The sequence below is a fragment of the Schistocerca cancellata genome, chromosome 11 (genome assembly GCF_023864275.1).
Source record: "Schistocerca cancellata isolate TAMUIC-IGC-003103 chromosome 11, iqSchCanc2.1, whole genome shotgun sequence".
Lineage (NCBI taxonomy): Eukaryota > Metazoa > Arthropoda > Insecta > Orthoptera > Acrididae > Schistocerca > Schistocerca cancellata.
This window is the reverse complement of record NC_064636.1, coordinates 50297071-50324113: the sequence shown is the minus strand read 5'-3', so window position 1 is coordinate 50324113 and position 27043 is coordinate 50297071. Positions and strand designations below refer to the sequence as shown.

At 41.0% G+C, this 27043-nt stretch overlaps 1 protein-coding gene across 1 annotated transcript in view; it reads right to left on the bottom strand.

Moving 5' to 3' along the window:
• LOC126108801 (uncharacterized) overlaps positions 1 to 23030 on the bottom strand; it is a 42350-nt gene extending 19320 nt beyond the window's left edge. Inside the window, 2 exon segments of the mRNA XM_049914165.1 lie at positions 2747 to 2909; positions 22954 to 23030. Coding sequence (XP_049770122.1) covers positions 2747 to 2880 — 134 coding nt within the window. The 5' untranslated portion in view covers positions 2881 to 2909; positions 22954 to 23030.
• Between the last annotated feature and the right edge of the window lie 4013 nt (positions 23031 to 27043).

Genomic DNA, 27043 nt, shown 5'->3' with positions numbered 1-27043 from the left:
CCTGTGCTGCTAGAACATGTGCCTTTACAAGTACGACACAACATGTGGTTCATGCACGATGGAGCTCCTGCACATTTCAGTCGAAGTGTTCGTACGCTTCTCAACAACAGATTCGGTGACCGATGGATTGGTAGAGGTGGACCAATTCCGTGGCCTCCGCGCTCTCCTCACCTCAACCCTCTTGACTTTCATTTATGGGGGCATTTGAAAGCTCTTGTCTACGCAACCCCGGTACCAAATGTAGAGACTCTTCGTGCTCGTATTGTGGATGGCTGTGATACAATACGCCATTCTCCAGGGCTGCATCGGCGCATCAGGGAATCCATGCGACGGAGGGTGGATGCACGTATCCTCGCTAACGAGGGACATTTTGAACATTTCCTATTACAAAGTGTTTGAAGTCACAGTGGTACATCCTGTTGCTGTGTGTTTCCATTCCATGATTAATGTGATTTGAAGAGAAGTAATAAGATGAGCTCTAACATGGAAAGTAAGCATTTCCGGACACATGTCCACATAACATATTTTCTTTCTTTGTGTGTGAGAAATGTTTCCTGAAAGTTTGGCCGTACCTTTTTGTATCACCTTGTATATGACAGGAGGACATAAGGCAGCCAAGAAGTAGATAGCACAATGAGGTGACCTCAGACTGAAAAGGGATGGAAAGAAGTAGTACAAGACAGGAAGAACTGGAGGCAGATAGTGAGAGCAATGCAGGATCGTCATCTGTCAAAGGAGTCATGGAGTGAGTTAGTGTAAGAGAGTACCTCATTAGTCACTACTTCTACAGTTTATCAGAATAGCTGGACTTAGGAATATAAATTCTGCTGAAATCTAATATCTATATTAGATAGATCTTGATTTTTCCACTATATGTACAAGTCATAGTGGTCTGTGTAAAGTTAAAAAGCTTTATTTGAAGGATCAGATAGTAATAGCAGCTGAGCACCATAGCATGAGGAGGAAGAGGATTTTTTTTTAATATCTGTTTTTCTCCTAACAGACATACACTACTGACCATTAAAATTGCTACACCACGAAGATGACGTGCTACAGACGCAGAACTTAAGCAACAGGTAGAAGATGTTGTGATATGCAAATGATTAGCTTTTCAGAGCATTCACACAAGGTTGGCGCCGGTGGCAACACCTACTACGTGCTGGCATGAGGAAAGTTTCCAACTGATTTCTCATACACAAACAGCAGTTGACCGGAGTTGCCTTGTGAAACGTTGTTGTGATGCCTCGTGTAAGGAGGAAAAATGCGTACCATCACGTTTCTGACTTTGATGAAGGTCAGATTGTAGCCTATCACAATTGCGGTTTATCGTATCGCGACATTGCTGCTCGTGTTGGTCGAGATCCAATGACTGTTAGCAGAATATGGAATCGGTGGCCTCGTATAAACTACCAGTCGAGATGACAGGCATCTTATCCACATGGCGGTAACGGATCGTGCATCCACATCTTGATCTCTGAGTCAACAGATGGGGACGTTTGCAAGACAACAACCATCTGCACGAACAGTTTGACGACATTTGCAGCAGCATGGACTGTCAGCTCGGAGACCGTGGCTGCAGTTACCCTTGATGCTGCATCACAGACAGGAGCGCCTCCGATGGTGTACTCAATGTAGAACCTGGGTGCACAAATGGCAAAACAGCACTTTTTCGGATGAATCCAGGTTCTGTTTACAGCATCATGATGGTCGCATCTATGTTTGGTGACATCGCCGTGAACGCACATTGGAAGCGTGTATTCGTCATCGCCATACTGGCGTATCACCCGGCATGATAGTATGGGGTGCCATTGGTTACACGCCTCGGTCACCTCTTGTTCGCATTGACGGCACTTTGAACAGTGGACGTTACATTTCAGATGTGTTATGACCCGTGGCTCTACCCTTCATTCGATCCCTGCGAAACCCTACATTTCAGCAGGATAATGCACGACCGTATGTTGCAGGTCCTGTACGGGCCTTTCTGGGTATAGAAAATGTTCGACTGCTGCCCTGGCCAGCACATTCTCCAGATCTCTCACAAATTGAAAACGTCTGGTCAATGGTGGCCGAGCAACTGGCTCATCACAATACACCTATCACTACTCTTGATGAACTGTGGTATCGTGTTGAAGCTGCATGGGCAGCTGTACCTGTACACGACATCCAAGCTGCCCAGGCATATCAAGGCCATCATTACGGCCAGAGGTGGTTGTTCTGGGTTCTGATTTCTCAGGACCTATGCACCCAAATTGCGTGAAAATGTAATCGCATGTCAGTTCTAGTATAATATATTTGTCCAATGAATACCCGTTTATCATCTGCATTTCTTCTTGGTGTAGCAATTTTAATGGCCAGTAGTGTATATAAAGTAATCTATAAGTAATAATTATTTTGAGCAGATTAGTACCAATCATAGATTATTGCCACTATACTTTACAGAAGTAGCCAGCAGTGTTTGCCCCTGCCTGTCAGTGTATGACTTGACTCATTCCTTACCATTGAAGGCTATCCTTAATGATGCGATTGATGGAACACAATGAGTGAGTGAATGAATGAATGACAATTGCACAATTTGAAGAACAGAATTGTATATTTTTTGTAGACTTAAATCGATCATGTAACTGCTTCACAGTAAAAATGTCTAAAAAGAATTGTAAAACTTTTGTAGTACTCATATAAAAAGATTTCACAGTAAATATTGCCACGTCTCCTGCACAACAAATTGTGTTCCACAGGTGTCGCTCACCCGTATAGCCCGAGTGCGCCGCCACCCAGTGCCAGGTGGGACACTTTGAGACCTGTCGTACCGAGGTCATTATAGCGCATCGCTTTCACGGCCGCCTCATCGTGGAAACCTGGAACGTAAGTCGGGGGCAACATTTCTCACACGGTCATGTCCTCTGGTGTTTCTGCAACAGAGAAGAAAGAGGTTGTAAATATTGATGGTGACACTGTTAACTTACCCACCAGAGAGACACCAGGTAAAAATCAACACTTTTATCTTTCAGTGTGTTTACATTAGCAATATTTTAATACATTCACACAAAAGTGTTTCCTTCTGTGTTTCCTGTAGAGTTAATGGGAACCTGACGATGTGGTGAGATCTTCCTTCATTGCTACAGAGCTTTCGATTGCACGTCACTGCAATATCTTCTCTCACACAACATCCTGCAAGCCACACCAGAGGCAGTCAGATGGATGCTGTATTTCTTGATTTCTGAATATCGTACCTGCACTTAGAAACAAAAGTGTGATTATATGGGATATTGAGCAAACTTTCTGATCGGATTGAGTATTTACTGGTTGAAAGGATGTGGTGTGTTATCTTGGATGGAATTATTCACTGATGTAGAAGAATCTTGAAGTGTGCCCCAGGATAGTGTGTTGGGACCTTTGCTGTTAGTTTTGTATACAGGTTGTAACAAAAAGGTGTGGCTAAATTTACAGGAAACATTCCTCACATGTAAAGCAAGAAAATACGAGGTGCATTCAAGTTCTAAGGTGTCCGATTTTTTTTCTAATTAACTACTCACCCGAAATTGATGAAACTGGCGTTACTTCTCGACGTAATCGCCCTGCAGACGTACACATTTTTCACAATGCTGACGCCACGATTCCATGTCACTGGCGAAGGCTTCTTTAGGAGTCTGTTTTGACCACTGGAAAATCGCTGAGGCAATAGCAGCACGGCTGGTGAATGTGCGGCCACGGAGAGTGTCTTTCATTGTTGGAAAAAGCCAAAAGTCACTTGGAGCCAGGTCAGGTGAGTATGGAGCATGAGGAATCACTTCAAAGTTGTTATCACGAAGAAACTGTTGCGTTACGTTAGCTCGATGTGCGGGTGCATTGTCTTGGTGAAACAGCACACGCGCAGCCCTTCCCGGACGTTTTTGTTGCAGTGCAGGAAGGAATTTGTTCATCAAAACATTTTCGTAGGATGCACCTGTTACTGTAGTGCCCTTTGGAACGCAATGGGTAAGGATTACGCCCTCGCTGTCCCAGAACATGGACACCATCATTTTTTCAACACTGTCAGTTACCTGAAATTGTTTTGGTGGCGGTGAATCTGTGTGCTTCCATTGAGCTGACTGGCGCTTTGTTTCTGGATTGAAAAATGGCATCCACATCTCATCCATTGTCACAACTGACGAAAAGAAAGTCCCATTCGTGCTGTCGTTGTGCGTCAACATTGCTCGGCAATGTGCCACACGGGCACCCACCTGGATGACACTTTTCGCATTTTCAGGTCGTCATGCAGGATTGTGTGCACAGAACCCACAGAAATGCCAACTCTGGAGGCGATCTGTTCGACCGTCATTCGGTGACCCGCCAAAACAATTCTCTCCACTTTCTCGATTGTGTCGTCAGACCGGCTTGTGTGAGCTCGAGGTTGTTTCGGTTTGTTGTCACACGATGTTCTGCCTTCATTAAATTGTCGCACCCACAAACGCACTTTCGATACATCCGTAACTCCATCACCACATGTCTCCTTCAACTGTTGATGAATTTCAATTGGTTTCACACCACACAAATTCAGAAAACGAATGATTGCATGCTGTTCAAGTAAGGAAAATGTCGCCATTTTAAGTATTTAAAACAGTTCTCATTCTCGCCGCTGGTGGTAAAATTCCATCTGCCGTACGGTGCTGCCATCTCTGGGACATATTGACAATGAACGCGGCCTCATTTTAAAACAATGCGCATGTTTCTATCTCTTTCCAGTCCGGAGAAAAAATCGGAGGCCTTAGAACTTGAATGCACCTCGTACATTACATGGTCATTTATTTCTACAATTCCTCAACACATTAATCGTGGGAAAGACACAGGAAAGAATATATGAGAACAGTATGAAACATTTATCTAAATGAAACGTTCAAAATGCCCTCCATTAGTAAGGATACATACATCAACCCTCTGTTGCATTGAGTCCCTGATGTGCTGCTGCAGGTGTGCAGAATTACGTTTTGTTTCACAGCTTTCCACAATACATTCACAAAGCCTCTGTACATCTTCTACTGGGGTTTCATACACAAGAGCTTTCAAATGTCTCCACAAATAAAAGCCTAGTGATTTTAGGTCCAGACACCGTGGAGGCCAGGAAATTGGTTCACCTCTATCTATCCATCAGTCATGGAATCTGTTATTTAGAAGCCTATGAATGTTATCAATGAAATGACGAGGAGCTACATCTTGCCTGAAGTACGTCCTTTGTCACATTAGTGAAGGCACATGTTCTAGCAGAACATGTAGTGTATTCTCTAAGAAAGCAAGGTAAGTTTCTCTGTTGAACCGTGGTGGAAGAACATGAGGCTCTAACAGTCACAAACAATGCTGGCCCAGAAGTTGACAGAAAATTTGTGTCAATGACTCGAACGCACAAATTTTTGAGATTTAGAATCTGATCTGACTGAAATGAGCCTCATATGTGAACAGCAAATTTGCACTGATGTGAGGATTGGCATCTTGTTGAATGAACCATTCACAGGTACTATCATCTGCTGATACACTACTGGCCATTAAAATTGCTACACCACGAAGATGACGTGCTACAGACGCGAAATTTAACCGACAGGAAGAAAATGCTGTGATATGCAAATGATTAGCTTTTCAGAGCATTCACACAATGTTGGTGCTGGTGGTGACACCTACGACATGCTGACATGAGGAAAGTTTCCAACCGATTTCTCCTACGCAAACAGCAGTTGACCAGTGTTGCCTGGTGAAACGTTGTCGTGATGCCTCGTGTAAAGAGGAGAAATGCGTACCATCATGTTTCCGACTTTGATAAAAGTCGGATTGTAGCCTTTCGCGATTGGGGTTTATTGTATCGTGACATTGCTGCTCGTGTCGGTCGAGATCCAATGACTGTTAACAGAATATGGAATCGGTGGGTTCAGGAGGGTAATACAGAACGCCGTGCTGGATCCCAGTGGCCTCGTATAAACTACCGGTCGAGGTGACAGGCATCTTATCCGCATGGCGGTAAAGGATCGTGCATCCACATCTCCATCTCTGAGTCAACAGATGGGGACATTTGCAAGACAACAACCATCTGCACAAACAGTTTGACGATATTTGCAGCAGCATGGACTGTCAGCTCGGAGACCGTGGCTGCGGTTACCCTTGATGCTGCATCACAGGCAGGAGCATCTCCGATGGTGTACTCAATGAAGAACCTGGGTGCACGAATGGCAAAACAGCACTTTTTCAGATGAATCCAGGTTCTGTTTACAGCATCATGATGGTTGCATCTATGTTTGGTGACATCGCCGTGAATGCACATTGGAAGCGTGTATTCGTCATCGCCATACTGGCGTATCACCCAGCGTGATAGTATGGGGTGCCATTGGTTACACGTCTCGGTCACTTCTTGTTCGCATTGATGGCCCTTTGAACAGTGGATGTTACATTTCAGATGTGTTACGAACCGTGGCTCTACCCTTTATTTGATCCCTGCGAAACCCTACATTTCAGCAGGATAATGCACGACCGTATGTTGCAGGTCCTGTACGGGCCTTTCTGGGTATAGAAAATGTTCGACTGCTGCCCTAGCCAGCACATTCTCCAGATCTCTCACAAATTGTAAACGTCTGGTCAATGGTGGCCGAGGAACTGCCTCGTCACAATACGCCAGTCACTACTCTTGATAAACTGTGGTATCGTGTTGAAGCTGCATGGGCAGCTGTACCTGTACACGCCATCCGAGCTCTGTTTGACTCAATGCCCAGGCGTATCAACACCGTTATTATGCCCAGAGGTGGTTGTTAAGGGTATTGATTTCTCAGAATCTATGCACCCAAATTGCGTGAAAATGTAATCACATGTCAGTTCTAGTATCATATATTTGTCCAATGAATACCAGTTTATCATCTGCATTTCTTCTTGGTGTAGCAATTGAAATGGCCAGTAGCGTAGTACCTGTATGCACTATACATGGTATTGGATACATCAGGTTCTCGTGTTTGTAGTACTCCCCAGACAGTCATGTGATCAACATTACTTGTGCAGCTAATTGTCTTTCACTGACATTGGGGTGGTTGTCAACTGCACCAAGAAGTTCCTCCTCCAGTTGAGTTGGTCTCATCCTTCTAGGCCTTTCCCAGTCACAAGTACATCTACATCTACATCTGCATCTATATGGCTACTCTGTAAATCACATTTAAGTGCCTGGCAGACATTTCATCAAACCACCTATTATTTCTAATTCTTTTAATTCTCTATTATTCCACTCTCAAACAGTACACAGAAAAAACGAGCACCTATACCTTTCTGTGTGAGCTCTGATTTTCCTAATTTTGTCATCATGTTGTTTCTCCCTATGTAGGCTGGCGTCAACAAAATATTTTTGCATTCAGAGGTGAAAATTGATGACTGAAATTTTGTGAGAAGATTCCACTGCAATGAGAAATGCCTTTGTTTCAAAGATGTCCACCCCAAATCCTGTATCATGTCTTTGACACTCTCTCCCCTATTTCTCGATAATATGAAACGTGTTGCCCTTCTGTGAACTTTCTCGGTGTATTCCGTTACTCCTATCTGGTAAGGAGCCCACAATGTGCAGCAGTACTCCAAAAGAGGATGGACAAGCGTAGTGTAGGCAGTCTCTTTAGTAGATCTGTTGCATCTTCTAAGTGTTCTGCCAATAAAATACAGTCTTTGGTTCATCTTTCCCATAACATTTTCTATGTGCTCTTTCCAATTTAAGTTGTTTGTAATTGTAATTCCTATGTATTTAGTTGAATTTACAGCCTTTCGAGTTGACTGATTTATCATACAACTGAAGTTTAACAGATACCTTTTAGCACTCTTGTGGATGACCTAACACTTTTCATTATTTAAGGTCAATTGCCAATTTTTGTACCCTACAGATATCTTTTCTGAATCGTTTTGCAATTTGTTTAGATCTTCTGATGACTTTACTTGATGATAAATGACAGCATCATCTGCAAACAACATATGAAATTTGCTTGGATTGTCTCCTAAATTGTTCATATAGATAACGAACAACAGAGGGCCTGTAACACTACCTTTGGGAATGCCAGAAATCACTTCAGTTTTACTCAATGACTTTCCATCAGTTAGTCTGACAGGAAATCATGAATCCAGTCACACAATTTGATTAAAAGCCTCTTGTGAGATTAGGCTTAAACATGCAGAGAGTCAGCATGAAATATTCTAATAGACAAAGCAACTCAATAACCGAAATACTATCAAGTAATAAAACTGTAAAGCAAGGTGTTCCACAGGGCTCAGTATTGGGACCCCTACTTTTCCTCCTGTATATTAATGACTTGAGCCTGAATGTTGATGCATACAAACCAATAATTTTTGCTGATGACACAACTGTACTCCTCAAAGGGAAGAATACAGAGGCGGTGCAAAAAGCTGTGAACGTGGCTACTGATCAACTCAGCAACTGGGCAAAAATCAACAGACTAAATATCAACACCAAAAAGACAGCTTCCATGAACTTCGACACAACACAAAATGCAAATTCCTCTCAGCCATCTGTCACTATAAATAACCAGTCAATAGATACCGACACTGTTTTCAAATTCCTGGGTCTGTGGGTTCAAGATAACCTGAAATGGAATACGCATACAGGAAAGGTAAATGCCAGGATTTGTACTGGCTGTTATGCATTGAGTGTACTGAAAACGTGTACTAGCCTGAGAACATTAACCAGTGCATACTACGCTTATATACAAGCCCACCTAAAATATGGTGTAATATTCTGGGGAAATGCCCCAACTGCTCTGAGCACATTCAGAATCCAGAAGAGAGCATTGAGGATTATTAATGGGAGCAAACCCAGAGACTCCTGCAAACCCATCTTCAGAAAGTTAGCAATCCTTACACTGCCTTGCCTCTACATTCTTGAGACTCTAAAATTCTTCAGAAAACATATAGTGCCAACTGACCCCAGAGTCGTAAAAAATAATGAAATACATGAACACAACACCAGGAAAAACGCAAACCTGCATGTTATACGTACTAACACTCAACTGTGTAAAAAGGGAGTTTTCCACATGGGCCTCCAACTGTTCAACAATCTTCCCACTAGAATTAAGTCCATCGAAGACAACATAAAATTTAGCAAAGCCGTGAAGTCATATTTGTTGTGTCACTGTTTTTACTCTGTAAATGAATACTTAGATCAGTAATCTTGCTGTTTGTGCTAAATTGAAAACATTGAGCAATATAATACATTAAAATACTATAGGCTTACATTAATACATGTTAACAATGTTAAATGACATTTTCCGACATCTGCAACACTCTGTGTACCATCAGATCACATGGAATAAATAAATAAATAAATAAATCTCGTGCTCCCTAAGATGTCAATCAATTGCTTGAAATATTCTCCTGCCAGGCCACCATTATTCTGGAAATCTCTCTCAATACAAGCATTGAGTGCCATGGCCATTACCATCTGCTAATATATATAGCAAATGGGTCAGTTTCACATTTGTGTACACTTCCACTAAATTGTACTGGAATTAAAGTCCATGATGAACACTAAACAGCTGATGCTACATGCTTGATGATAGTAGAGCAATGAGATTAGTCGCACATTGATACGAACAATGACGGGAGTTACACGTCAACATTACCACGTTTTCATTGGAATGGCAAACACTGGCGGTGAAACTAAGAATTACAGCTTACCATACACTTTAATCAAATGTAGCCAAGAGGGTATTTTGAACATTTCATGTGAGAAAACATCTAATACTGATATGTACTGTTTCTTGGTGTTTTTCATGATTAGTCTGATTATGAAGAGAAGTAGAAAATGGGGTCTAACATGGAAACAAAGCATTTCCAGAGCCATGTGAATATTTCCTGGAAGTTTGGCTATGCCTTTTTGTTGCACCCTGAATCCACGACCCAGCAGACAATATTAATAGTAACCTCAGACTTTCCGCATGTGATGCAGTTCTCTGTAATGAACTACTGTCTGAACAAATCTGCTCAAATATTCAACCAGATAGGCCTATTGATAGGGTTTCACACTGGTGCAACAATTGCCAATATTTTTTAATTGTTTGTAACTGCAAAACTGTGCACTTCAGAAAATGGAAGAAAAAAAAAGAAAGAAAGAAAAGAAATGTTGTATCCTATGACTACAGTATCAGCGAGTCACAGATGCAATTGGTCAGATTATACAAATACCTGTATTTAACCATTTGTAAAAATATCAAATAGAATGATCACATAGGCTCAGTTGTAGGTGAAGCAGGTAGCAGACTATTTCATTGAGTGAATACTGAGAAAATGCTCTGTCACTTTACAAAGGAGACTGGTTACAAAACACTTGGGCATGTCTTCTTAGAATATTGCTGACGCGTATGGGACCCTTATCAGATAGGACTGGCATGAGACATTGAACACATACAAAGAATGACAGCAACTGGTCAGATAGCTACACTTCTTCACTTTGGGATTCAGGGAGACACCATAGCCCTGGGTCAAATCCACCTGATGGATTAATGACAAGCACCAATGTGCCAGCTGGCCCGGATGTGGTTTTTAGGTGGTTTGCACACCCCACTAGGTAATTGCCATGCTGGTTTATATGTCATACTTCAGTTACATGACTCACAAACTTTCCAATAAAAGTTCTCACACTTTTATCGAAGATACCACCACTAAATACAGACACATAGGGTATACAAATTCTGTCTGGAGCGGCGGTTGGTGTGGTAACAGGAATGGCATCTACTATACCACTAACATTACCAAATCCAGATTGACATGCTGACCCTATGAAGATACATGATAAGGCAAGAAGAAAGAAGGCAGACAAAGAATGGCAGCACGAATGGCCAACGGTTTGTTTGACCCACAAGCAATTGTCACTGAAACGATGTAAGAAAAAAACTGGCAGACACTTGAAGAGAGACATAAACTATCCCATTAAAGCCTATATAAAAGATTTCAAGAACCAGTATTGAGGAACCTAGAAATGTACTTCAGATCTCTAGTCCTTTAGGGTCTATAAAGACAAGACTAGTGTAACTGCAACATACACATAGTGCCACTGAAGTTGTCATTTACCCATGCTCCATACACCAATGGAACAGGAAGAAATCCTAAGCCTTGTACTATGGGATGTACCCTCTGTCATATAACTGGCAGTGATTTTCAGACTATAAATGTGTGTATAAATTCTCAAAACTTTGAAAGCTTTTCATCAGGATAACAAACAGAAGATTTATCAATGAAAATTCCTCTTTTAGAGTCCTTGCAATATGCCACAACAACTGGTAGCACATGGATTTCTTCATCTCACTAGGCAAATGTGAATTTCCTGCCTTAGCTTCCCATTCATGCACTTTTATAAGATTCCTTACTATTTCCCTGCATGTCCTATGAACTGTTTCCCTTCTTGCAGTTTGAAGGCATCATGAAAGCAGGAGAAATAATCTAGTCAGTTACCAGTCACTAAGTTGAGCATTTTTCTTTGAAAATGAGAAACAACAACACAAAACAGAGATAATTAACTAGAAAATATAACACACCTAAGCAGTGCCACTGAAGTATTCATTTTTCCCATGCTTCATACACCAATGGAACAGGAAGAAATCCTAAGCCTTGTACTATGGGAAGTACCCTCTGTCATATAACTGGCAGTGGAACACGTGAGGCAATACTGACCCTACGACTTACCTTGGAAAATAGATTAAGGAAAGGCAAACCTACATTTCTAGCATTTGTCATTGATGACATTGTAATTCTGTCAAAAACAGCAAAGGACTTGGAAGAGCAGTTGAACGGAATGGACAGTGTCTTGAAAGGAGGATATAAGATGAACATCAACAAAAGCAAAACAAGGATAATGGAATGTAGTCGAATTAAGTCGGGTGATGCTGAGGGAATTAGATTAGGAAATGAGACACTTAAAGTAGTAAAGGAGTTTTGCTATTTGGGGAGCAAAATAACTGATGATGGTCGAAGCAGAGAGGATATAAAATGTAGACTGGCAATGGCAAGGAAAGCATTTCTGAAGAAGAGAAATTTGTTAACATCGAGTATAGATTTAGTGTCAGGAAGACGTTTCTGAAAGTATTTGTATGGAGTGTAGCCATGTATGGAAGTGAAACATGGACGATAAATAGTTTGGACAAGAAGAGAACAGAAGCTTTTGAAATGTGGTGCTACAGAAGAATGCTGAAGATTAGATGGGTAGATCACATAACTAATGAGGAGGTATTGAATAGAATTGGGGAGAAGAGGTGTTTGTGGCACAACTTGACAAGAAGAAGGGACCGGTTGGTAGGACATATTCTGAGGCATCAAGGGATCACAAATTTAGCATTGGAGGGCAGCGTGGAGGATAAAAATCGTAGAGGGAGACCAAGAGATGAATACACCAAGCAGATTCAGAAGGATGTAGGCTGCAGTAGGTACTGGGAGATGAAGAAGCTTGCACAGGATAGAGTAGCATGGAGAGCTGCATCAAACCAGTCTCAGGACTGAAGACAACAACAACAACAACAACAACAACAACTTGGCAAGTGCAACACTTTTCCTATAATACTACATGGCAAGTAATACCCTATCAATAGGACTCAGTATTTACAGACGAAAAAAATATTTGTGTTGTGCATCATGGACAGGTTTTATTGCAATTCTGAGAGAGTGGTTTTGGGAGCAGTTGGTCAACATATGACTTACTCCCACAAATGTCTCATGAATGACAACAACAACAAAATTTTAGGATGCTTGAAAGTTCCTTGGGCATGTAGCCAGATTGATTGGTCATTGTAGAATGAATTTTTGACAGCATAACGTGTCATCATCATCACCATCATCAGGTTACTTCTGCTGACTGAGCCATGCGATGTGCCAGCCGCGGTGGTGGGGGTAGTTCGCACCAAGGAATTGATTGGCGGTTCTCAGTCTGCACTCTGCCTTCGTGGTACTGTGTCCTATTTCCACTGTTTTTGGAGAATTTGTCAGTGCAAGAGCCCACACTTAACTAAGTTGAAATCCAGTGTCATTGTTGATGAGGTTCTCATTTAACCAGATTTTGATAGCCTCCTGGTATACACAGTCCCAATAATGGGGTGTGTTTTACAGAATTTTTATATCTTCTTATTTCATTTTGTGGTTGGCTTCAAGACAGTGTTCAGCAATTGTCAATTTTGCGGGCTGCTGGAGGTCGGTGCCCCCTTTGTGTTCTGTGCTCCTTTCTTCAATAGCACAGGTATTTTGTATGACTTACGTATTCCCGCACTCACATGATATGTAATACATTCCAGATTTCCAGTGTTCCAGGCCATCTTTTGTACACACATTTGATCTTTTGTCGTCATAGAATCCTTCAGATTTTTCCAGATACGTTGCCCACATATGGAATGTAGAGTATCTTCTATGGTTGGTCTTCATTTGGTATTGGCTGTGGTGTGGTTATTTGCTTGAACGGATGCAGAATTTTGCGGTCACTGTAGCTGTTTATCTGTAACACATCCCTGAGGTGGTTCAGTTCCAGTTTTAGGCTTTCTTCATCAGAGATCACACAAGCTTGTGGACCATAGTGTTTCGCACCTGTTCCCTTTGTGGCAGATGGTGACATCTGGAGGCATGAAGATACTGATAAGTAACATAAGTTAGCCCCCACACAGTCCAGATTTGAGGCCCATGGACTTTTTTCTTGTGGGGATATGCCAAATCTAAAGTGCATGTCAATAATTCAACTTCTCTGGAGCAATTGAAGAAAAAAAATACCTGTAGTGAAGTTGCAGCTTTCCCAGTGTCTACATGCCGAGCATGATGCAAAATTTTGTTCATCATTTAAATGAGTGTCTTAGGCGTGCTGGATTGCATTTAAATGATGTTATTTTTAAGAAGCAAATTCCTAAACTGCATACTTTACTAATAAATAAAGATTTTGTCAATAGACTTATACCTGTATTTTATTTTGACACCTCAAATACAAACTTTCTTTTGAGACACACTTATGACTGTTAGTAAAACAATTATTTTCCCCTTATCCACTGGGAGGATGACAATGTCTGGATCGTTACATAGAGAACACAACATGGCTCTTTCCCATCTGGAGACATTATGCCTCAGTGGCACAGACCTGGCAAGAGTACGGCACATTTCCCGCCAGCGCCTCCACCGTATCAGGTGGCAAAGTGGAGGCAATTTATTCAACTCTGCTAATAATTTCTGTCACAGGTAATGCTGCTGTTAAGACTTTCTCAAGGACAGACACTGCAGCTTCATTCTACATCTACATCTACATTTATACTCCGCAAGCCACCCAACGGTGTGTGGTGGAGGGCACTCTACGTGCCACTGTCATTACCTCCCTTTCCTGTTCCAGTCGCGTATGGTTCGCGGGAAGAACAACTGTCTGAAAGCCTCCGTGCGCGCTCTAATCTCTCTAATTTTACATTCGTGATCTCCTCGGGAGGTATAAGTAGGGGGAAGCAATATATTCAATACCTCATCCAGAAACGCACCCTCTCGAAACCTGGCGAGCAAGCTACACCGCGATGCAGAGCGCCTCTCTTGCAGAGTCTGCCACTTGAGTTTGTTAAACATCTCCATAACACTATCACGGTTACCAAATAACCCTGTGACGAAATGTGCTGCTCTTCTTTGGATCTTCTCTATCTCCTCCGTCAACCCGATCTGGTACGTATCCCACACTGATGCGCAATACTCAAGTATAGGTCAAACGAGTGTTTTGTAAGCCATCTCCTTTGTTGATGGACTACATTTTCTAAGGACTCTCCCAATGAATCTCAACCTGGTACCCGCCTTACCAACAATTAATTTTATATGATCATTCCACTTCAAATCGTTCCGCACGCATACTCCCAGATATTACAGCATCATCTGCGAAAAGCCGCATGGAACTTCCGACACTATCTACTAGGTCATTTATATATATTGTGAAAAGCAATGGTCCCATAACACTCCCCTGTGGCACGCCAGAGGTTACTTTAACGTCTGTAGACATCTCGCCATTGATAACAACATGCTGTGTTCTGTTTGCTAAAAACTCTTCAATCCAGCCACACAGCTGGTCTGATATTCCGTAGGCTCTTACTTTGTTTATAAGGCGACAGTGCGGAACTGTATTGAACGCCTTCCGGAAGTCAAGGAAAATAGCATCTACCTGGGAGCCTGTATCTAATATTTTCTGGGTCTCATGAACAAATAAAGCGAGTTGGGTCTCACACGATCGCTGTTTCCGGAATCTGGGTTTCCAAAAATGACATGATACTCGAGCAAAAAACATGTTCTAAAATTCTACAACAGATTGACATCAGAGATATAGGTCTATAGTTTTGCGCATCTGCTCGACGGTCCTTCTTGAAGACTGGGACTACCTGTGCTCTTTTCCAATCATTTGGAACCTTCCATTCCTCTACAGACTTGCGGTACACGGCTGTTAGAAGGGGGGCAAGTTCTTTCGTGTACTCTGTGTAGAATCGAATTGGTATCCCGTCAGGTCCAGTGGACTTTCCTCTGTTGAGTGATTCCAGTTGCTTTTCTATTCCTTGGACACTTATTTCGATGTCAGCCATTTTTTCGTTTGTGCGAGGATTTAGAGATGGTTTTCACTGTACGATTTGTGACGGTTTGTCTAGTCTCTCATTTTGGCTGTTTTATTGCTAGTTGGATGAATTTTTAAGACAGTTTCATAGGTGTGTTTCATTGTGCCCACTCTGCTTGCACCCGGGAGTCAACCCACTCTCAGTTAATTCTAGATGTAGGGTGAAGAATTTGCGGCCTATGGAGTCAAAACTGGTGACGTGTGTCCGTCATCCGTTTGTGCACTAGAGCCAGGCTCGTTCTTCTGGTAATTCGGTTCACTACTGGTGTCTGGATATGAAGTACGATCTCAGCAAAGGTTGGCACAATGCGGATCTCCTGGCATGTTTTCAAAAAGGCAAGGGAACTCAATAGGCATTGTTTCTCATTTTGGAGCTTATTGGACTTTCTAACTTGCTGTATCATTCCCTCTCAGTAGAGGAATGTACACTATGTGATCAAAAGTATCCAGACACCTAGCTGAAAATGACTTTCAAGATCGTGGCACCCTCCATTGGTAATGCTGGAATTCAGTATGGTGTTGGCCCACCCTTAGCCTTGCTGGCAGCTTCCACTCTCATAGGCGTGTGTTCAGTCAGGTGCTGGAAGGTTCCTTGGGAAATGGCGGCCCATTCTCCACGGAGTGCTGCACTGAGGAGAGGTATCAAAGTCAGTCGGTGAGACCTGGCACGAAGTCAGCATTCCAAAACATCCCAAAGATATTCTGTAGGATTCAGGTCAGGACTCTGTGCAGGCCAGTCCATTACACAGATGTTACTGTCGTGTAACCACTCTGCCACAGGCCATGCATTATGAACAGCTGCCCAATCATGTTGAAAGATGCAATCGTCATCCCCGAATTGCTTTTCAACAGTAGGAAGCAAGAAGATGCTTAAAACATTAATGTAGGCCTGTGCCGTGATAGTGTCATGCAAAACAGCAAGGGGTGCAAACCCTCTCCATGAAAAACATGACAACACCATAACAACGCCACCTCTGAATTTTACTGTTGGCACTACACATGCTGGCAGATGATGTTCACCTGGCATTTGCCATACCCACACCCTGCCATCAGTTTGCCACATGTGTACTGTGATTTGTCACTCCACACAGCATTTTTCCACTGTTCAATCATTCAATGTTTGCACTCCTTACACCAAGCAAAGCGTTATTTTGGCGTTTACCAGCGTGATGTGTGGCTTACGAGCAGCTGCTCGAGCATGAAATTCAAGTTTTCTCACGTCCTGCCTAACTGTCACGGTACTTGCAATGGATCCTGATGCAGTTTGGAATTCCCGTATGATGGTCTGTATAGATGTCTCCCTATTAAACATTATGACCCTTTTCAACTGTCAGTGGTCTCTGTCAGTCATCAGACAAGGTCGGTCTCTACGCTTTTTTCTTTATCATATTGGAAACAGTGGACCTACGGATGTTTAGGGAGTGTGGAAATCTCGCATACAAATGTATGACACAAGTGACACCCAATCACCTGACCACGTTCAAAGTCCGTGAGTTCCGCAGAGTACCCCATTCTGCTCCCTCACGGTGTCCAACGACTACTGAGGTCGCTGATATGGAGTACCTGGCAGCAGGTAGCAGCACAAGGCACCTAATATGAAAAATGTATGTTTTTGGGGTGTCCAGATACTTTTGATCACATAGTGTACATGGAAGACTTTGAGGACAAGGCACTAGATTCAGCACCATTAAAATAGTCTTTCACAGATTTGTTGGCGATATGTTTCTCATTTGGCCTTATGTGAGAAATGAAATTCAAATATTCTTGCAACACCTGAACTGTATTCACAACCAAATTCAGTTCACCATGGAGCCGTCATTCTGGGATGTTCCGATATGGTGAGAACCGTACAGAACCCTGGGACACAGTGTCTGTCAGAAGAAAACCCACACCTTTACACCTCTAGCTGTCATCACCCATCAGATACGGAAGGAGTGCTAAACATGCTGATCCAAAGAGCTCTTGTGATTTCCGACAAAGAAAGCCTAAAACTATAACTGGACCACATCAGGGATAAGTTCCAGAAAGACAGCTGTAGAATATGTCCCAGGAGCAATAGTCAATATTCAGGGATCTGAGAGCAGTGATCATTCCAAGCAAAAAGGTGTAGTACATATGGGCTCTAAAATGCATACCTTAACAGCTTTGAGCACTTGTTCATATTTTCTATTGTGAAACACATGTCTTCTACTGAAGATGAGCTCATAGCTCTTAATCTACACATTTTAAAGCCCATGTTTACTAGAAAATTTAGCTCTTAAGGTATGTGTTTTTAAGAGCCCTTGTTTTCTAGGCAAATTTTTTGTTTTGTTCCATACTACCTTCTACCAAAATATGGAAAGCAAAAAGCTTGCGGAAGAAGAGCTTTGTTTTGCAGTACTGACTATCAAGAAGTGCTTGTAGGTCTTAAGGTATGTATTCAAGGTATGTATTCAAATGATCTTTCCTGTCATATCCCTGTTTCTTATATATGAGGCACTGAGAACCATAGTGGTGTAAAGCCTACTGTCATCGATTTTGAGATTTTAGCATATATGCATGCTCCTGAGACATCTGTTAATCTTATGGTGAACCAACGTTACCTATATCTGTAGCCCCACACTATACATATGAACAGTTACAAAAAGCTGTCTCACCAATTTCTTGGATATTCATTTCTATATGGGCCCCAAGCACAAAGCATAATTTTGTAGATCTGCAATGATCAATTGGTATCTGTGGCTAACAATATAATTATTCCATGTCATGTATGTAGTAGTAATACTTCATAGTCAGATTGTATTGGCAGCTTTAGCTGAATCTCAAGCCACAGAATGTCCTTAATGAAATGAAATCAAGAACAGCTGTCAACATGAATAACTTAGAAGTAAATATCCTTTAGAAAAACAAGACTTCTGATCCAGATTGTATACCAATCAGGTTTCTTTCAGAGTATACTGATGCCAGGGAATACCGATCTACACTGAAGAGCCAAAAAATCTGGTACACCTGCCTAATATTGTGTAGGGCTCCATGAGTACGCAGAAGTGCTGCAGCTCGATGTGATGTGGACTCGACTAATGTCTGAAGTAGTGCTGGAGGGAAATGGCATCATGAATTCTGCAGGGCTGTCCATGAATCTGTGTAAGTGTATGAGGCTGAACAGCACATTGGAAGGCATCCCAAATATGCTCAATAATGTTCATGTATGGGGAGTTTGGTGGGCAGCGGAAGTGTTTAAACATAGAAGACTGTTGATGGAGCCACTCTGTAGCAATTCTGGGGTGTCACATTGTCGTGATGGAATTGCCCAAGCCAATTGGACTGCACAATGGACATGAATGGATGCAGGTGATCAGACAGGATGCTTATATACATGTCACCTGTCAGAGTCGTATCTAGATATGTCAGAGTTCCATATCACTCCAACTGCACATGCCTCACACCATTACAGAGCCTTCGCCAGCTTGAACAGTCCCCTGCTGACATGCAGGGCCCATGGATACATGAGGTTGTCTCATACCCTTACATGTCCTTCCACTCAATACAATTTGAAACAAGACTCATCTGACCAGGCAACATACTTCCAATCAACAATAGTCCAATGTCGGCATTGACAGACCCAGGCGAGGTATAAAGCTTTGTTTTGTGCAGTCATCAAGGGTTCACGAATGGCCCTTTGGCTCCAAAGGCCCATATCAATGATGTGTTGTTGAATGGTTCACACGCTGACACTTGTTGATGTCACAGTATTTAAATCTGCAGCAATTTGCGGAAGGGTTGCACTTCTGTCACTTTTGAACAATTCTCTTCAGTCGTCATTGTCCCTGTTCTTCGAGGATCTTTTACTGGCTGCAGCAATGTCAGAGATTTGATTTTTACAGGATTTCTGATATTCACGGTACACTCGTGAAATGGTCGTATGGGAAAATTCCTATTTCATCGCTACCTCGGAGATGTTGTCTCTCATTGTTTGTGCGTTGACTACAATACTACATTCAAACTGACTTAAATCTTGATAACCTGTCATTGTAGCAGCAGTAACAGATCTAAAAACTGAGCCACACACTTGTCATCTTATATAAGTGTTACTGAGTGCAGCACCATATTTTGCCTGTTTACATACCTCTGTATTTGAATATGCATGGTCATACCAGTTTCTTTGGCGCTTCAGTGTATATTGCCATGCAGAGTCTTCATGTTCCACTTAAGTATTGGTAAACTTTTGTCAATAAATCATTGAAGATTTAAATTGAAATAAGGACAGCAGTCAATCGCAAAAAAACTCGAAATTTATTGCAGCAGATCTAGATTTCGACCTTGCCTCACAAGCAGGTTGTAATCAAATTGCGCGGTTATGAAATACCATCTCAGTTATGTGACTGGATTTGTGATTTCCTGTCAGAGAGGTCACAGTTCATAGTAACTGATAGAAAGTCATCAAGTAAAACAGAAGTGGTCTCTCATGTTCCCCAAGGTGGTGTTATGTGCCTTCTGTTGTTTCTCATATCGGTAATTGACCCTAAATAATGAAAAGTGTTAGATCATCCACAAGACTGCTAAAAGGAATCTGTTAAACTTCAGTTACATGATAAATCAGCCATATCCAAAAGCTGTAAATGCAACTAAATACCTAGGAATTACAATTATCAACAACTTAAATTGGAAAGAACACATAGAAAATGTTGTGGGGAAGACGAACCAAAGACTGCTTTTTATTGGCAGAACACTTAGAAGATGCAACAGATCTACTAAAGAGATTGTTTACACCAACTTTCTCCTCCAAATGCAAAAATATTTTGTTGATGCTGAGCTACATAAGGAGAAATGATCATCATAATAAAATAAGGAAAATCAGTGCACACACGGAAAGATATAAGTGTTCATTTTTTCCATGTGCTGTTTGTGATTAGAATAATTGAGAATTATCATTCAGTTAACCCTCTGCATGCACTTAAGTGTGATTTGCAGAGTACTCATGTAGATGTACATGTAGGTGATAAGGGCCAGGAACTGAACTGTTGGAATAGGTGACATGTGTGGTGTTTTAAATATCTCTTCTTCATGTTCTGATTCTACCTTCACATTAATTACAAACTTCACAACTGTAAAAAGACACTGTGGTCACTAGGCTACATATGAAATTTTTTTGAACTAATATTAATAATAAATATAATTTTAAATGTTGAACAAATTTTTCATAACATAAAGTCAGTGCATTATTTTTTCATAGGCAGTGTAGGATGTAAAGATTTGGTTAGAAAAGAATTCAGGCCTATGGGACTAGTAGTTTGTCTACAAATTTGATTTTCACAAACATCTATTGTTCTCAAACATTTGCTTCTGTGCTTTAGGCCCTTTATGGTTCTCAGTTTCTCATGTATAAACGATATACATTCTAATATAACAGTTGGTTCTAAAACATTTGTTTAATCACACTAGCTGGATAGTGAAGGATGTTGAGTGCAACATAGTCAGTGTATTAAATACCATACTGAAGTTAAGGACATAACTTCATGGCTTGTAGAAAATAACTTGATTCTAAATCACAGCAGAACTCAGTTTTTATAGTTTCTAACACACAATTCAACTAAAACTGACATTTCAATTACACAAAATGGACGTATGATTAGTGTATTGAACAATTCAAATTTCTAGGTGTTCAGATTGATAGTAAACTGTTATGGAAAGCGTATGTTCAGGATCTTGTACAATAGCTGAATGCTGCTATATTTGCCATTACAACAGTATTTGCAATAAGTGAAGGTCCAACATGACAATTAGTCTACTTTGCTTATTTTCATTTGCTTCTGAGTTATAGCATTTTATTCTAGGGTAACTCTTCCCATTCACAAAGGGTATTTATGGCTCAGAAATGGGCAGTTCGAGCAGTATGTGGTGTAAATTTGCAAACCTCTTGTCAATCCCTGTTCAGGAGTTTGGGAATTCTGACATTGGCCTCTCAACATTTATTTTCTTTAATGCCATTTGTTGTTAAATATATGAGCTTAATCCCAAAATTAGCAGCTTCCACCAGTTAATACTAATCAAAAATCCAATCCGCATTTGGATTGCACCTCCTCGGCTCTTGTGCACAAAAGCCTCCATTTTCAATAGGCTGCCACAGGAACTGAAAAATCTCAGCAGTAACCCTTGCACATTCAAGTCTGTACCAAAGAATTTCCTCACAGATCACTCTTTCTATTCTGCTGTGAAGCTCCTTGAAAAATTAAGCTAATTTTTGTGTTATATTGTTAATTATGGTAATAAGAATATAATAGAGGGAAACATTCCACGTGGGAAAAATATATTTAACAAGAAAGATGATGAGACTTACCAAACAAAAGCGCTGGCAGGTCGATAGACACACAAACAAACACAAACATACACACAAAATTCTAGCTTTTGCAACCAACGGCTGCCTCGTCAGGAAAGAGGGAAGGAGAGGGAAAGACAAAAGGATATGGGTTTTAAGGGAGAGGGTAAGGAGTCATTCCAATCCTGGGAGCGGAAAGACTTACCTTAGGGGGAAAAAAGGACAGGTATACACTCGCACACACAAACATATCCATCTGCATATACACAGACACAAGAAAAATGTCTGCTTGTGTCTGTGTATATGCGGATGGATATGTGTGTGTGTGTGCGAGTGTATACCTATCCTTTTTTCCCCCTAAGGTAAGTCTTTCCACTCCCGGGATTGGAATGACTCCTTACCCTCTCCCTTAAAACCCATATCCTTTTGTCTTTCCCTCTCCTTCCCTCTTTCCTGACGAGGCAGCCATTGGTTGCGAAAGCTAGAATTTTGTGTGTATGTTTGTGTTTGTTTGTGTGTCTATCGACCTGCCAGCGCTTTTGTTTGGTAAGTCTCATCATCTTTCTTTTTAGATATATTTTTCCCACATGGAATGTTTCCCTCTATTATATTCATATCATTAATTTTATTTTATTTATGTTAATTTCATGTACTGACTCATTCCTTATCTGGGAGATTTGCTCCTCAGTTTGGTCATACAGAACTAGATGTTTGAAACAATAAAAAATAAATAAATAAACTGACAGTTCCTCCTGAGACACCTTATAGATGTAGATGTACCATTGTAATCAAGTAAATAGGAAGCTGCTAATAGCAGATAAACAGCAGCACCAGTAGCAACAACTGAGGATGCAGCAGCTTTTCTTTAAAGTTACAGCTTCCTTATTAAGTTACTCAATTATATTTAGACAGTGTAAGCACATGTAGCTTTAAGCAGTGTAATAATAATTCGTTAATACTGTATACACAGTAAGTTACTGTGACATCTTTTTCTTATGTTAATGTAATCCTTGACTCATTCCTCATCTGTTCAAGTTCCCCTCCCTGGTAGAGTCTGCAGTATAAAAAACCTAACCTGAGGGTTTTCAGTCAACAATTCAGTCCACTCGCTATGCACTGCTCCAATTACACAACTGTTTGGTGTGGTACCACGTGTCTACCAAATCAGACAGCAGGAAAGCTTATCTGCAGATAGCATCTCATCCTTGACGTAATCTGTGAGTGATGATGCAAGAGGGCACTGCTCATATCAATGAATAGAAGTGCCACACGCTAATGCTATCAGGAGATTACCAGTTATGTAACCCTCAGACACACACCTTATCTGTTTACAAAGACAACCATTGTTTCAAGTATGCCGACACTGAATATCTTAATGTTGCATTAGAGGAGATAAACAGACCATACTTCACAGAGGCATTGATGGGCTGAGTGGAGAAAGAGGGGGGGGGGGGGGGGGGGGATGTGACAGTGGGAGGGGAGATGAATGAGGATGGACATTTTGATTCGCGTTTTGTGATGAAAAGCCGTGTTGTTGTGGTCTTCAGTTTGAAGACTGGTTTGATGCAGTTCTCCATGCTACTCTATCCTGTGCAAGCCTCTTCAACTCCGAATAATTGCAATTTACATCCTTCTGAATCTACTTACTGTATTCATCTCTTGCTCTCCCCCTACAATTAAATTGATAACCTCGTGATGTCTCATAATGTGTCCTAACAACCGATCTCTTCTTCTAGTTAGATTGTGCCACAAATTTCTTTTCTCCCCAGTTCTATTCAGTACATCCTCATTAGTTACCTGAGCTGTCCATCTGATCTTCAGCATTCCTCTGTAGCACCACATTTCACTCTTCTTGTCTAAATTTTTTCTCATCCAAGTTTCACTTCCAGACATGGCTATACTCCATACAAATACTTTCAGAAAAGACTTCCCTCTATTTACAATGTTAACAAATTTCTCTTCTTCAGAAATTCTTTTCTTATCATTGGCAGTCTAGATTTTATATCATCTCTATTTTGCCAAAATAACAAATTCACCTACCACTTTAAGTGTCTCATTTCCTAATCTAATTCCCTCAGCCTTGTTTTGCTTTTGTTGATGTTCATCTTATATCCTCCTTTCATGCACTGTCCATTCTGTTCACCTGCTCTTCCAAGTCCTTTACTGTCTCTCACAGAATCACATCATCATCAGCAAACCTCAAAGTTTTATTGCTTGCTCATTGTACAGGTTGAGTGACATCTATGATAGGCTACAGCCCTTCTCAACCACTGCTTCCCTTTCATACCCTCATAACTGCCATCCGGTTCCTGACAAGTTATAAACAGCCTTTCACTCCCTGTATTTTACCACTGCTACCTTCAGAATTTCAAAGAGAGTATTTAAGTCAACTTTGTCTAAAGCTTTCTCTAAGTCCACAAATGCTATAAGTGTAGATTCGCCTTTTCTTAACCCATCTTCTAAGATAAGTCATATGGTCAGTATTGCCTCACATGCTCCTATATTTCTCCAGGATCCAAACTGAATTTCCCGAGGTCTGCTTCTTTTTCCATTCTTCTGTAATGAATTTGTGTTAGTATTTTGCCATCATGACTTATTAAACTGATAGTTCAGTAATATTCACACCTGTCAATGGCTGCTTTCTTTCGAATTGGAATTACTACATTCTTCTGGAATGCCAGATGGAAGAGTTTTGTTGTGGCTGGCTCTCACAAGGCTGTCAGTTGGTGTTTCCATATATTAGCAGTTACCACAAATGGTAGAAGTCAACCTCGGGGAAGATCAGTTTGGATTCCGTAGAAATGTTGGAACGCGTGAGGCAATATTGACCTTACGCCTTATTTTAGAAGAAAGATTAAGGAAAGGCAAATCTACGTTTCTAGCATTTGTAGACTTAGAGAAAGCTTTTGACAATGTTGACTAGAGTACTCTCTTTCAAATTCTGAAGGTGGCAGGGGTAAAATACAGAGAGCGAAAGGCTATTTACAATTTGTACAGAAACCAGATAGCAGTTATAAGAGCCGAGGAGCATGAAAGGGAAGCAGTGGTTGGGAAAGGAGTGAGACAGGGTTGTAGCCTCTCCCTGATGTTATTCAATCTGTATATTGAGCAAGCAGTAAAGGAAACAAAAGAAAAATTCGGAGTAGGCATTAAAATCCATAGAGAAGAAATAAAAACTTTGAGACTCGCCGATGACATTGTAATTCTGTCAGAGACAGCAAAGGACTTGGAAGAGCAGTTGAACGGAATGGACAGTGTCATGAAGGAGGGTGTAAGATGAACATCAACAAAAGCAAAACGAGGATAATGGAATGCAGTCGAATTAAGTCGGGTGATGCTGAGGGAATTAGATTAGGACACTTAAAGTAGTAAAGGAGTTTTGCTATTTGTGGAGCAAAATAACTGATGATGGTCGAAGCAGAAAGGATATATAGACTGGCAATGAGAAGGAAAGCATTTCTGAAGAAGAGGAATTTGTTAACATCGAGTATAGATTTAAGTGTCAGGAAGTTGTTTCTGAAAGTATTTGTATGGAGCGTAGCCATGTATGGAAGTGAAGCATGGACGATAAATAGTTTGGACAAAAAGAGAATAGAAGCTTTTGAAATGTGTTGCTACAGAAGAATGCTGAAGATTAGATGGGTAGATCACATAACTAATGAGGAGATATTGAATAGAATAGGGGAGAAGAGGAGTTTGTGGCACAACTTGACAAGAAGAAGGGACCAGTTGGTAGGGCATGTTCTGAGGCATCAAGGGATCACCAATTTAGTATTGGAGGGCAGCGTGGAGGGTAAAAATCATAGAGGGAGACCAAGAGATGAATACACTAAGCAGATTCAGAAGGACATAGGTTGCAGTAAGTACTGGGAGATGAAGAAGCTTGCACAGGATAGAGTAGCATGGAGAGCTGCATCAAACCAGTCTCAGGACTGAAGACCACAACAACAACAACAACAACAACAACAACTGCTATCTTTTCAAGCTTGAACATGCTACCCATGCAGACTGTGGGTGCCCACTCCAAATGTGAATCCTGTATTGCAAATATGAGTTGAATAAGCTGTAACGAGTGAGGTGCCACAGTGGTTAGCACACTGGATTCGCACTCAGAAGGACATCAGTTCGAAGCTGCGTCTGGCCCTCCAGATTTAGGTTTTCCACGATTTTCCTAAATCATTTCAGGCAAATGCCAAGATGGTTCCTTTGAAAGAGCATGGCCAACTTCCTTCCCCAGCATTCCATAATCCAGTAGGACTGATTGCCATGCCGCTTGGTCCCCTCCCCCGAGTCAACCAACCAATAATCTGTAGTACATTTGTTTAAGGACAGGAGGAGTTGGTATATTTGAGAGACTTTTAGTAAGTGAATTAAATATTGAAACTAGCCTTTTTATAACATAATTGATATGGTCTTTCCATGTAAGATGTTTGTAAATCATGATGCCTAAAAACTTATGTTTATCAGGTCTTTCAAATGTAGACAGTGATTCAGTATGGACTGCTTATAATTTGCTGGGATCTCATCAATGTACTATCATCTGGATTCCCTGCAGCTTCACACATTAAGCCTCACTGAGTGTATTCCCACTGACTTCAGTTACCAGTATTTGCTTATCCTAGTTTCACTATGAAAAAGCCATACCAACTGTCTGTGGTTTAAGGCATAATGCTTACATAAATAGTGAAGCACAAGAAAGGTATTGGTGTTCATCAGAAATTGCATTGTCTAAGGAGAAAAGGCATACAGCATCTCAAATATTTGCAGACAAAATTCAGAGAAAGCAGTCGGACATAATTTCAGGATTTTAAATTTCAAGTGTAGAGCAAGATAAGTGAAGATTTTGAACAGTGGTCGTTTTGGGCAATAGTATTGATCTATATACATGCCATCACTTGAAAACTACGACAGTCAGGCTTTCTTATTTACTTATCAATAAAGTAAGGTTTGGCTTAGTACTTAAATTTCTGCTTAAATATAACATGCTGTAATCCATGTATTCAGCTGATATGAAGCATTAATAACTGGTCTGTTCACCTAACTTTGGAATGTTGTATTGTATTTCCTTGCTGAATAAATTGTTGTTATAGATCAAGAAGGTACATACTGCCAAACCACAAGATTAAAAATACATTTCACCAACATACAACAATGTATAAACATAA